The 12500-nt window shown below is 50.1% G+C and overlaps 1 protein-coding gene across 2 annotated transcripts in view; it reads left to right on the top strand.

The window, feature by feature from the left end:
- Positions 1–12500, top strand: part of LOC143293163 (sodium/calcium exchanger 1-like) — a 43160-nt gene that overhangs the window by 13611 nt on the left and 17049 nt on the right. For both annotated transcript variants that reach the window (XM_076604088.1, XM_076604087.1), the window contains exons 2-4: positions 2720–3432; positions 4460–4681; positions 9826–10039. In XM_076604088.1, the coding sequence (XP_076460203.1) occupies positions 3181–3432; positions 4460–4681; positions 9826–10039 (688 nt within the window). In that variant the 5' untranslated portion in view covers positions 2720–3180. The remainder of the gene's footprint in view (positions 1–2719; positions 3433–4459; positions 4682–9825; positions 10040–12500) is intronic.

Here is a 12500-nt window from a genome sequence, read left to right as displayed (position 1 = left end):
CCAAATAAAAACAAACAAAGAAAAAAAAACAACTACCCCCCAACACACACACACACACACACACACACACACACACACACACACACACACACACACACACACACACACACACACAACAACAACAACAACAACAACAACAACAACCAGTAACATGAAATGATACGCTTGAGCTGTTAAAATAACACAATGAGAAACAAAACTCCTGTTTTTCTCACACTTTGAGCTATGGGGGCCTTCATATATATCTGTCTTTGTCTTTTACAAAATACATCGGAAACTAAATTGATGTTTTCTTTGTTAATTCCTTTTTTCTGAAAAAAACCTGACGCCTGTACCTTTAAAGACCTCTCTACATTCCTCCCCGCCCCCCCCCCCCCCCACACACACACCTTCCCACACACCCTCACCCCGCCCCCAAGAAAGAAAAAGACGACGACGACGACGACGACGACAACAACAATAACAACAACAACAACAGAAAACATACACAGCAAAACAACAACACGGTCAACAAGGAAATCACGGTCATTCACCCACTTGCGCTTCGATCCGTGTGTCGGCCTGGTGACAGACATCGACTTTCGAGCTAAGCGGCCAACCTCTTCAATTGGCCCAGCGTTACCTGGAAAAAGGTTGGGAGGGGGGGGAGGGGCGTGCGGGAGGGGGGGGGATGGTGCTCTGTGGGTCGGGGTGGGGTGTGGAGGTGCGGGATGGAGGGAGGGAGGAGGGGAGGGGAATTATGCTTGTACACAGGTCTGTGGTGATTGCTAGACAGAGGGAATCAGACCAACGTCAGCGTCTGGAGGCCTCTTTGACAGCGCCAGTCTTCTTTCTGATCGACCCCATCAGCCCCGCCCCCCCCCCCCCCCAGGCCCCCCACGCTCCGTGATAATGACGTCTGTCATCCTCCTCTCCCTCTTTTCCTTTTCTTGAGCTTGGACGGTGGTGATGATAATGGTGATGATGATGATGATGATGATGATGATGATGATGGTGACGATGAACGTGGTGGTGATGGCAGTGATGGTGGTGGTGGTGGTGGTGGTATTCGCTCCCAGTACATTGGTGACAATGGTGGTGTCGCCCCCAAAACTACCCCCCCCCCCCCAAAAAAAAAAAAAAAAAAAAAAGTGATGAAGAGGATGGCGATGTTTGTGATATGAATAGATGAACAAACAAACAAATGAATGAATAAATAAATAAATAAATATCAAAAGGTCAAAGGACCCATAGCCTTCCTACATCCATCGGGGCAGTGCATCTATATTCACCGTGTCCTGGGCTCTGCATGTGAAGGCGAGGCCCAGTCCTCTCCTTCCGCGTAATAACCTTCCCCAACCAAAGTCAGGTATGCGTTCACACCAAAGAGGAGTGATGACAATTTGAGACCTTAAAAAATTGCCTTTTCCAATGACACAGCACCATACTGAAACAGGGCCTCGAACTCTGACCGCTTGTGAACACTGGATCGGAAGTTCAACGCCTGACCAGTTCAGCCACGGCGCCTGCTGGTTGTGATATAAATGATGATGATAATTATGGGGATTGCGGGGCTGACACCAATCAGTGAAGTCATAGTCATGATGATACAGTCATAGTGATAGTGTTGTCAGTACAAACATTACGTTTGGCCTGACAACAGATAGGTTATGATGATGATGATGATGATGATGATGATGATGATGATGATGATGATGGTAGTTATGGTGATGATGAGGTGGTGGGCTGGGAGGGAGAAGGGGAAGAGGGTGTTAATGAAGACAGTGTTTGATACAGAGTGCCTCTGTAACTTCTGATGCCAAAACTCCTGTGGTGCCAGGCAGGGCGATGGTCACTGGGCTGACCTGTGAATATCCAAAATCTTAACACAGCGTACACGTTGTTGGCGGTGGGGGTGTCCTTATTGATTTCATATACATGACAACTAACACACACCATATGCATGTCGTACCTCTTACGGTAGAGTAGATTTGCTTTCGCTCTTCAGATCAGGTCTTTCTTTTGCTGGTGTTCGTAAACAAGCAAGCAGACAGTTCAGTGAAATAACACCTTACCCCTTCTTTTCCGAGAAGGGAAGGGAGGGGATGGAGTTGGGGCGTATCATAACTTTATTGTTTTTATTTCGGTAAAAAGATGCTGAGCTCAAGCTTATGTAAGTGAAGACACACCTGAATAAAATCAAGCAAATAGAGTCTGATGCCCATGTGCTACAGTATTCGGTCATTTACTTCACAGCTGTCGCCATTCTGTTCTTGTGAGTTCTTACTCGTGGTCTTAGTGTGCCAGGTTTCAGTTTTATATCCCTTATTGTGACACGCGTTGTATAGATAAGATAGCCTGTGTTGGTTCTTGGATACCATGGATGCTTTGCTGTGTCCGCAACAAACATTCTTGGTTATCTGTTGCTGTGACTTAAGGATACGCGTTGAAAGGTACCCCCCCCCCCCCCCCCCCCCCCCCCAGCCCCACTCCCCTCCTCCAACCCCGTCTCTGTTTACTGAACGAGAATCGTGCAGAATGAGAACACGAAACCCCTGCGAAAGAGGTTTGTGCATCATGGACTGACTCCTCCAACAGGTCACTTCAACAGGACACAAATCAGACAGGCCAGGTAGTGGTGGTCATCCTGATGTCAGTGGAAGAGAAGTTATTCTGCTGTCACTTACAGCACACCTGGTGGCAACGAAGTCATCAGTAATCACTGGTGCCTGTGTTTCAGAGTGGAGCTGAGGACTCTGCTGCTCGACCAGAAAAAAAAAGAGAAGAAAAATCGGCACGACTTGACCAGGCAGGGCAGCAGATGATCACCCAACTCTCCCGACTATCCCGCACCACCTTGAAAGAAAAGAGAAGACAAAACGATCAGTAAATCTAACAAAAACCACAGATCAAGGCAAAGCAAAAAGAAACAAGAAAACAACAACGACAACAAACGCACAATAGAAACAAATAACCAACTGTACCAAAGGAACCAGCAAGAGAAATTTTAAACAACAACAACAACACATACTTTCCACCAACCCTTCTGAACACTAAACAAGCAAGCCACGTCCAGCCAACAACACGAAGACTCCCACCACACAAAACCAAACGTGCCAGCAGTGAAGAACTTCATCTGTATAACAGTCAACCAACCAACCAACCACCACCACCACCACCACCACCAAAAAACCCATCACCATGTCCACGTGCGACCTAGATACGTACGAGTGCTCGGACAAAGGGCTGCTGATGCCCTTCGTCAACGAATACACGTGGGACAAGGGCGCTCGGGCCTTCCTCTACATCTTCGGACTCCTCTTCTGCTTCATGGGCGTCTCCATCATCGCCGACGTCTTCATGCGATCCATCGAGATGATCACCAGCAAGACCTCCAATGTGCGCGTCTCCTGCCCGAGCAGCAAGACCGGCTACAAAGAGATCGAGGTTAAGGTGAGCAGTGGGAGGGGGAGGAGGAGGAAGAGGAAACGGAGAGGTAGTGGGGGTTTGGTTTGGGGGCAGGTGTGTGTGTGTGTGTGTGTGTGTGTGTGTGTGTGTGTGTGTGTGTGTGTGTGTGTGTGTGTGTGTGAGCACGCGCGCACGAGCGTGCATGCTAGAGTTTATGTATACGCGTATGACGTGCGCGTATGTACGATGTACAGTTAGGCCAACAGCAAAGTGAGAGCTGTATTATCAATGGTTTCTCCGGTGCAATGGGAAATTGTTTACAGGTCAGTGTTTTGTGAAGGACTCTCAAACTAGAAGGCAAAATGCATTTGCTCTTTGTGCTGCAGTCTTGGGGGCTGGTTGGCCTTTGGGAACCATCCCAACGCCGGCAGCCCGAAAACCTTCATGGAGAAAGAGTGAGGATGTGTATCTTGGGCAAGACACTCTCCACGATAACCAAATTCCAGCCCAGATAGTCGGGACAGCAGTATTTTGTATTTGTATTTGTGTTTCTTTTTATCACAACAGATTTCTCTGTGTGAAATTCGGGCTGCTCTCCCCAGGGAGAGCGCGTCGCTACACTACAGCGCCACCCATTTTTGTTTTTGTTTTGTATTTTTTCCTGCGTGCAGTTTTATTTGTTTTTCCTATCGATGTGGATTTTTCTACAGAAGTTTGCCAGGAACAACCCTTTTGTTGCCGTGGGTTCTTTTACGTGCGCTAAGTGCATGCTGCACACGGTGACCTCGGTTTATCGTCTCATCCGAATGACTAGCGTCCAGACCACCACTCAAGGTCTAGTGGAGGGGGAGAAAATATCGGCGGCTGAGCCGTGATTCGAACCAGCGCGCTCAGATTCTCTCGCTTCCTAGGCGGACGCGTTACCTCTAGGCCATCACTCCACAAAACGTGTGACCACCTCCTCTGCTGTTCTCATGGTCATAGTCGAACACGACTGACTATCCTACATGTACCATGTGCGTTTTGTTGTGTCCCCAAACCAACCCCTAACCCTCCACCTCCGGACGGACAGGTGTGGAACGACACGGTGGCCAACCTGACGCTGATGGCCTTGGGGTCCAGCGCCCCGGAGATCCTGCTGTCGGTCATCGAGGTGGTGGGCAACCAGTTCAAGGCCGGAGACCTGGGTCCAGGCACCATTGTGGGCTCGGCGGCCTTCAACCTGCTCGTCATCATCGGCGTGTGCACCATCAGCATCCCCAAGGGCGAGACGCGCAGCATCAAGACTTTCAAGGTATGTGGAGGAAGGGAGGAAGGAAGGAAGGAAGGAAGAAGGAAGGAGGCTTACGTGCGGGCGAGCGTACTTGTCCTGTTTTATTCAGTGTTTTTTTCAGTTTTTTTTTCACCGGTGTTTCTCTGTTTCTGTGTGTGTGTGTGTGTGTGTGTGTGTGTGTGTGTGTGTGTGTGTGTGTGTGTGTGCGTGCGTGCGTGCGTGCGTGTGTGTGTGTGGGTGTGAGTGTGTGTGTGTGTGTGAGCGCGCGCGCGCGTGTGTATGAGTGTGTGTGTGTGTGCGTGCGTGCGTGCGTGTGTGTGTGTGAGTGTGTGTGTGTGTGAGTGTGTGTGTGTGTGTGTGTGTGTGTGTGTGTGTGTGTGTGTGTGTGTGTGTGTGTGTGTGTGTGTGTGAGCGCGTGTATGTGTGAGTGAGAGAAAGAGAGGGTGGGTGTAAGTGAGTGTGAGTGAGTGAGTGAGTGAGTGAGTGTGTGTGTGTGCGTGCGTGTGTGCATGCGTGCGTGTGTGTGTGTGTGTGTGTGTGTGTGTGTGGGTGTGTGTGTGTGTGCGTGTGTGTGTTCGTGTGTTCGTGTGTGTGTGTGTGCGTGCGTGTGTGTGTGTGTGTGTGTGTGTGTGTGTGGGTGTGTGTGTTTCCCCAGGATGGGAGGATACGGTGCTTTGCGGTCGAAGTCATCATACAAATAAAAGGTCTCAACGATACGTATCTCTGGTGCTTTTAGTGTCCGTGATAGATAAAGAAGGAAGCCAGGAAGGCAGGTCTGCTGTGTATTGGTGTGGCGCGGCTGGCACACCTCAGGTGATCGAGTGCCGGGCCCGTGCGTATTAGAATATCATTTTGAATAATTCATCCCTCGTACCCTCCCCCCCCCCCCCACCCCCGCCCCCATCTGAACCACACACACAAAAAAGAGAGAAACCCTCCCCTCCCCTAAAAAAACAAACAAACAAAACGAAAGAAACAGATTTGCCATTCTCGTTGCCTTTCTAAAATCTGCCCTGTTAGTCTACTGTTGTGACACATCCGTATGTGTGTGTGTGCTTGTACAAGTAAGTGTTCATCTGTGTGTGTGTGCCGTGGAAGCTGCGATACGTAGCCTAGAAATGAGTGTGTGGAGGTGGGGGTAGAGGAGGCGTAGGGCAATGTGTGTGTGTGTGTGTGTGTGTGTGTGTGTTGGGGCTCATGTACGTTTATGTGTATTTGACTGTGCTTTCATATCTGTGAAACTGCATGTTTGGTGCATATCTGTTATGCATGTGTGGGTGTGTGTGTGAATGTGTGTCTTCATGTTTTACATTTATTTGCTTATTTATCATCATTGTTGTCTTATTTATTTATTTATTATTATTATTATTATTATTATTATTATTACTACTACTACTACTACTACCTTTTTTATATTGCAATTATTTATTTATTTATTTATTCGTTTATCTATGTACGCTTATCTATTATTTATTCACCTTTTTTTTTCTCAAGGCCTGACTAAGCGCGTTGGGTTACGCTGCTGGTCAGGCATCTGCTTGGCAGATGTGGTGTAGCGTATATGGATTTGTCCGAACGCTGTGACGCCTCCTTGAGCTACTGAAAACTGTGACACGTCCCTTCTTTCTTTCCCCAGGTCCCCTCCAGCTATTTTCCTTCTGTTTCCAACATTTTGACGACAGCAACAGCTGTAAAAAACGTTGTCATAGGTAGACAGATTGAATGAATCTAGCTATAAAGCATAACGATGAGTGTGTCAGAATAACTTTCAACGCTCAAGCAGGAAGATTGTGGGTTCGAATATATCTCCGAATACCTGAAATGAAATCTTTCTGTGTGTGCTTACCTGGATGTGTTGCCATTCTGGCGGTGTTTGTGAAGTGAGTAGATAGCTTGGAGTGTTTCTGTGGCTGGTCTTGTGCTCAATTCGCGGTTGTAACATAAGAAATATTACCCATTCAACTTGTGGAGTGCAGAACTGTTGGCTTGTGTGACGAGTTTGTACCTGTACATTATCCCGCCCCCCCCCCCGACCCCCTCCCTCGCCCCCCGTCCCGCATACAGTCGATTTTGTCAAAGCGCAAGGTTCCATTCACATTTCCCCCTCTTCTGTTATTGGTGGTGCTCTGTCAGCGATGTGTTTCATGGAAGGCAGATCAAGTGTCTCCACCTTGTTATATCTAATGACAAACACTCCCCCTCCCCTCCCCCCCCTTTCCCCCCATCTCTCCTGGGATAGCTAATAATAATAATGGTACTTATATAGCGCTGAATCTTGTGCATAGACAAATCTAAGCGCTTTCGCACCGGTCATTCTCACGCACGCATAACTCTAAAACTGGAGAAACTAAAGACAAGGAAGAGGCAGGGAAGGGAGGCTATTTTGGGAAGAGGTGGGTTTTAAGGCCAGACTTGAAAGAGCTGAGTGTGGAGACTTGACGAAGTGAAAGAGGAAGTTCATTCCAATTGCAAGGTCCAGAGACAGAGAAAGAACGGCGGCCAACAGTCGAGAGTTTGAATCTGGGTATGCGTAAGTGGAGTGAATCCGAAGCTGATCGTAGTGAGCGAGATGGAGTGTAGATGTGAAGGCAGCCACAGAGATAGGAAGGGGCTGATTTGTGAATACATTTGAAGCATAGAGTGCTGATCTTGTACTTTATTCGGTGTGAGACAGGGAGCTGGCTCTCTTTTCTTCTTCATATCACCTGAGGTGGGTGTTAAAACATTAAAACCATGGTGTAGCCACCAGCCTACATCACACTGGTGGTCTGTGAGGACAGTGCAGAGTGGTAAAGGTTACCTCCTAATAAAGTGGTAAGTATCGGGAAGGAAAAGGAAACCAGGCACGGATGTTTACCTTCTCTGTCCTTTCCTTTCCTGATACTGACAGTTGTTGCAATATCGCTGCCAGATGTTCAAATGAGGCTTATTAGCGTACGTAAAAGAACTGACGACCCATGACAGAACCTTCTGTTGTGACAATCCAGTTGAATGGATTGCAACACATTATGATGCGTTGCGCATCCCCCCCTCCCCCCGGCCCCCCAAAACAACAACAACAAAAAGCAAAAAAACAACAACAAACAAAAAACAAAAACAAAAACAGCAACAACAACAACAACACCAAAACACACACACACACACACACACACACACACACACACACACACACACACACACACACACACACACACAAAACAAAAAACCAGTCAGTGCAATGTAATGTGCTGTATACATTGCAATACTGCACGAATACGATACTATATTTCGCAACATATTGCGGTACTATGCAGTGCAGTACCGAGCAGTTCAGTGAAATACAAGACAGCACAGTACATTACAGCACGATGCAACACATTGCCGTACCATTCGTCTACAGTACTGAACAGTACACCATGCAATGCACTAGTTGCCGCGTATACTACAATGCTGTACAGTACAAAACCACATAGTTCAATGCATCGCACTGTTATTAGTTTTTTGTTTGTTTGTTTTTTTGTTTTTTTTTTTTTCTCAAGGCCTGACTAAGCGCGTTGGGTTACGCTGCTGGTCAGGCATCTGCTTGGCAGATGTGGTGTAGCGTATATGGTTTGTCCGAACGCAGTGACGCCTCCTTGAGCAACTGAAACTGAAACTGAAACTGTTATTATTCAGAGCGATACATAAGAGCGAGCTGTAATTTTAACTACAGTTCGTAACTGTCCATGACACATCGCAGTTTTACGCACTCCAAGTACAAAACAGCACCAGTTCACACGAGTACATCGTAATTATGTCAGTGCACCACATCGTGAATGAATTTATTGTACTGCAGAACAGTAGTGTACAATGGAATACAGAACAATGCGTCGCTATACAGTACAACACAGAACAATGTGCACTCAGAACATATACCCACCCCCTCTTTGAGCTTCTTTCCCCCCCTTTTTTGACTCACTTGTGTAAACAAAGTGAGTCTATGTTTTAACCCGGTGTTCGGTTGTGTGTGTGTGTGTGTGTGTGTGTGTGTGTGTGTGTGTGTGTGTGCGTGTGTCCGTGGTAAACTTTAACATTGACATTTTCTCTGCAAATACTTTGTCAGTTGACACCAAATTAGGCATAAATATAGGAAAAATTCAGTTCTTTCCAGTCATCATGTTTAACACAATATTGCACCTCTGGGATAGGCACAAAAAATAAAAAAATGAAGCCTAATTATATGCAAACTGCATTTACTGTTATATTTATATTTTTTGTATTCTCTAAACTTGGTACTTTGATCTAATATTCTGACCCAACAACAAGAGCAGTCATTATTATCATTTTTTGTTCAAACAGGAACTTCTTTTGCTAAGCATGGAAGTTTTATTTATTTTGCAAACGTTTTGGTGCAGATAGTAAAAAAAGGGAAATTACTCTGTAATAAATGCTAGGGGACTTGATTTGCTTTACACTGATCTTTCTCATCTTAAACATTACATTTTGAAATTATTGGATTTTTTTTTAAAGTGCATCACAAGTGAGTCTTGAAGGCCTTGCCTCTCTTGTTTTTTTTGTATTCTTGCACGGAACTGAGCAGGTCAAGAAAGCCGATGCCCGATTCACCCACCCTTCAATGGTTCGGCCACCCTCAAGGTCTCCTGAGTTTTCAGATTGTTCTATTTCGCAACCACACACACACACACACACACACACACACACACACACACACACACACACACATTCCACACATAGAGTATCAACATATGATTGTGGGCAGATATGAATGATCCGTTCGCAAACAGAACAAAAAAGCGTGGAGACAGACAGACAGACAGATACACACACACACACACACACACACACACACCAAAGAACATTTCGTGTACACAGACGAACTGGTTATAGTCGAATCTGAATCATGGAATTAGTGACAAGCGAATCAGGAATAGCCGAATCGGGAACAGGTGAATGGGCAATAGGCAAATCGGGAACTAGGCAATTCAGAGATAGACGAATTGGGAACAGACGATTGGGGATGACACCTACACGTCAATCTATACTCCCGCGAATCAGGAATAGACGAATTGGGTATAAACGAATCGAGAATAGACGAATTGGGGATGACACCCACATGACAGACACTTCACCCTGTCCCTTCCCCCTCTCCCCCCCCACACCCAACCCCTTCCTCTCTCTCTCCACAGGTTTTCATAGTGACGGCCTTCTCCTCCGTGTTCGCCTACGTGTGGCTGCTGATCGTGCTGGTGGTCATCACGCCGGACTACGTGGACGTGTGGGAGGCGGTCGTCACCTTCCTCTTCTTCCCGCTCCTCGTCGTCATCGCCTACATCACGGACAAGGACTACTGCTTCCGCAAGAGGGAGGTGGAGAACCTGGAGATCGGGGAGCTGGGCATCGGTGAGATCATGTTGCGGGTGTGTGGGGGTGGCTGGTGTGTGTGTGTGTGTGTGTGTGTGTGTGTGTGTGTGTGTGTTGGGGGGAGGGGAGTGAGGGGGGAGGGTGGGGTGGAGTGTGTGTGTGTGTGGTGGGGGGAGGGGAGTGAGGGGGGATGGGAGGGGTGGAGTGTGTGTGAGTGTGGTGGGGGGGTGGGGAGTGAGGGGGGGGGGAAGGGTTGGAGTGTATGTGTGTGGTGGGGGGAGGGGAGTGAGGGGGGGAAGGGGTGGAGTGTGTGTGTGTGTGTGTGGTGGGGGGAGGGGAGTGAGGGGTGGGGGGTGGAGTGGAGTGTGTGTGTGTGGTGGGGGGAGGGGAGTGAGGGGTGGGGGGAGGGGTGGAGTGTGTGTGTGTGGTGGGGGGAGGGGAGTGAGGGGTGGGAGGTGGGGTGGAGTGTGTGTGTGTGGTGGGGGGAGGGGAGTGAAGGGGGGTGGAGGGGGTGGAGTGTGTGTGTGTGGTGGGGGGAGGGGAGTGAGGGGGGGAAGGGTGGAGTGTGTGTGTGGTGGGGGGAGGGGAGTGAGGAGGGGGGAGGGGTGGAGTGTGTGTGTGTGGTGGGGGGAGGGGAGTGAGGGGAGGGGGGAGGAGTGGAGTGTGTGTGTGTGGTGGGGGGAGGGGAGTGAGGGGGGGAAGGGGTGGAGTGTATGTGTGTGGTGGGGGGGAGGGGAGTGAGGGGGATGGGAGGGGTGGAGTGTGTGTGTGTGTGTGGTGGGGGGAGGGAAGTGAGGGGGTGTGTGGGTGGGTGGAGTGTGTGTGTGTGGTGGGGGGAGGGGAGTGAGGGGGGAAGGGGTGGAGTGTGTGTGTGTGGTGGGGGGAGGGGAGTGAGGGGGGAAGGGGTGGAGTGTGTGTGTGTGGTGGGGGGAGGGGAGTGAGGAGGGGTGGAGGGGTGGAGTGTGTGTGTGTGGTGGGGGGAGGGGAGTGAGGGGGGGAGGGGTGGAGTGTGTGTGTGTGGTGGGGGGAGGGGAGTGAGGGAGGGAGGGGTGGAGTCTGTGTGTGGTGGGTGGAGGGGAGTGAGGGGTGGGGGGTGGGGTGGAGTGTGTGTGTGTGGTGGGGGGAGGGGAGTGGGGGGGGGAGGGGTGGAGTGTGTGTGTGTGTGGTGGGGGGAGGGGAGTGAGGGGGGGAGGGGGGGGAGTGTGTGTGTGTGGTGGGGGGAGGGGAGTGAGGGTGGGGTGGGTGGGTGGAGTGTGTGTGTGTGATGGGGGGAGGGGAGTGAGGGGGGGAGGGGGGAGTGTGTGTGTGTGATGGGGGGAGGGGAGTGAGGGGGGGAAGGGTGGAGTGTGTGTGTGTGGTGGGGGGAGGGGAGTGATGGGGGGGGGAGGGGTGGAGTGTGTGTGTGTGTGGTGGGGGGAGGAGAGTGAGGGGGGAGTGAGGGGTGGAGTGTGTGTGTGTTGGGGGGGAGGGGAGTGAGGGGGGAGTGAGGGGTGGAGTGTGTGTGTGGTGGGGGGAGGGGAGTGAGGGGTGGAGGGGTGGAGTGTGTGTGTGTGTGGTGGGGGGAGGGGTGGTGGGTGGGGTGGAGTGTGTGTGTGTGGTGGGGGGAGGGGAGTGAGGGGGGTGGGGTGGAGTGTGTGTGTGTGTGGTGGGGGAGGGGAGTGAGGGGTGGGGGTGGAGTGGAGTGTGTGTGTGTGTGGTGGGGGGAGGGGAGTGAGGAGGGGGGGAGGGGTGGAGTGTGTGTGTGTGGTGGGGGGAGGGGAGTGAGGGGGGAAGGGGTGGAGTGTGTGTGTGTGGTGGGGGGAGGGGAGTGAGGAGGGGGGGAGGGGGGGAGTGTGTGTGTGTGGTGGGGGAGGGGAGTGAGGAGGGGGGGTTTGGAGTGTGTGTGTGTGGTGGGGGGAGGGGAGTGAGGGGTGGGGGAAGGGGTGGAGTGTGTTGTGTGGTGGGGGGAGGGGAGTGAGGGGGAGGGGTGGGGGTGGAGTGTGTGTGTGGGTTTGGGGTCTGGGTGGAGAAGATTGTGGGGAGATGAGGGAAGAGAGGGGCTGGTGTTAGGTGTGTGCTCATGTGTATGTCGGCCTATGTTTGTCATACACACACACACACACACACACACACACAAAGACACACACACACACACACACACACACACACAGACACACACACACACACACACACACACACACACACACACACAGACATATATATATAAGAGAGAGAGATACAGATATAGATAGATAGATATGTGTGTTTGTGTTTGTGTTTGTTTGTGTGTGTGTGTGTGTGTGTGTGTGTGTGCGTGCACGCGCGCGCGTGTGTGTGTGTGTGTGTGTGTGTGAGAGAGCGAGAGAGAGAGAGAGGCTGCTACTCTTTATAATATTTTTTGATAAATTAGTCTTTGTTTTCTTCGCTGCTGCTTCTTCTTGTTCTACATTTGTCAACATGAGTGTCTTTGTTGCTAAAATTAAGAAGAAAGTATGTGAGTAAGTATTTGAGTCTGGGGAGT

Source organism: Babylonia areolata, chromosome 18 (assembly GCF_041734735.1).
Source record: "Babylonia areolata isolate BAREFJ2019XMU chromosome 18, ASM4173473v1, whole genome shotgun sequence".
In the NCBI taxonomy this organism is placed as follows: Eukaryota; Metazoa; Mollusca; class Gastropoda; order Neogastropoda; family Buccinidae; genus Babylonia; species Babylonia areolata.
Note: the sequence above shows the minus strand (reverse complement) of the source record. Positions and strands in the feature narration are given on the sequence as shown.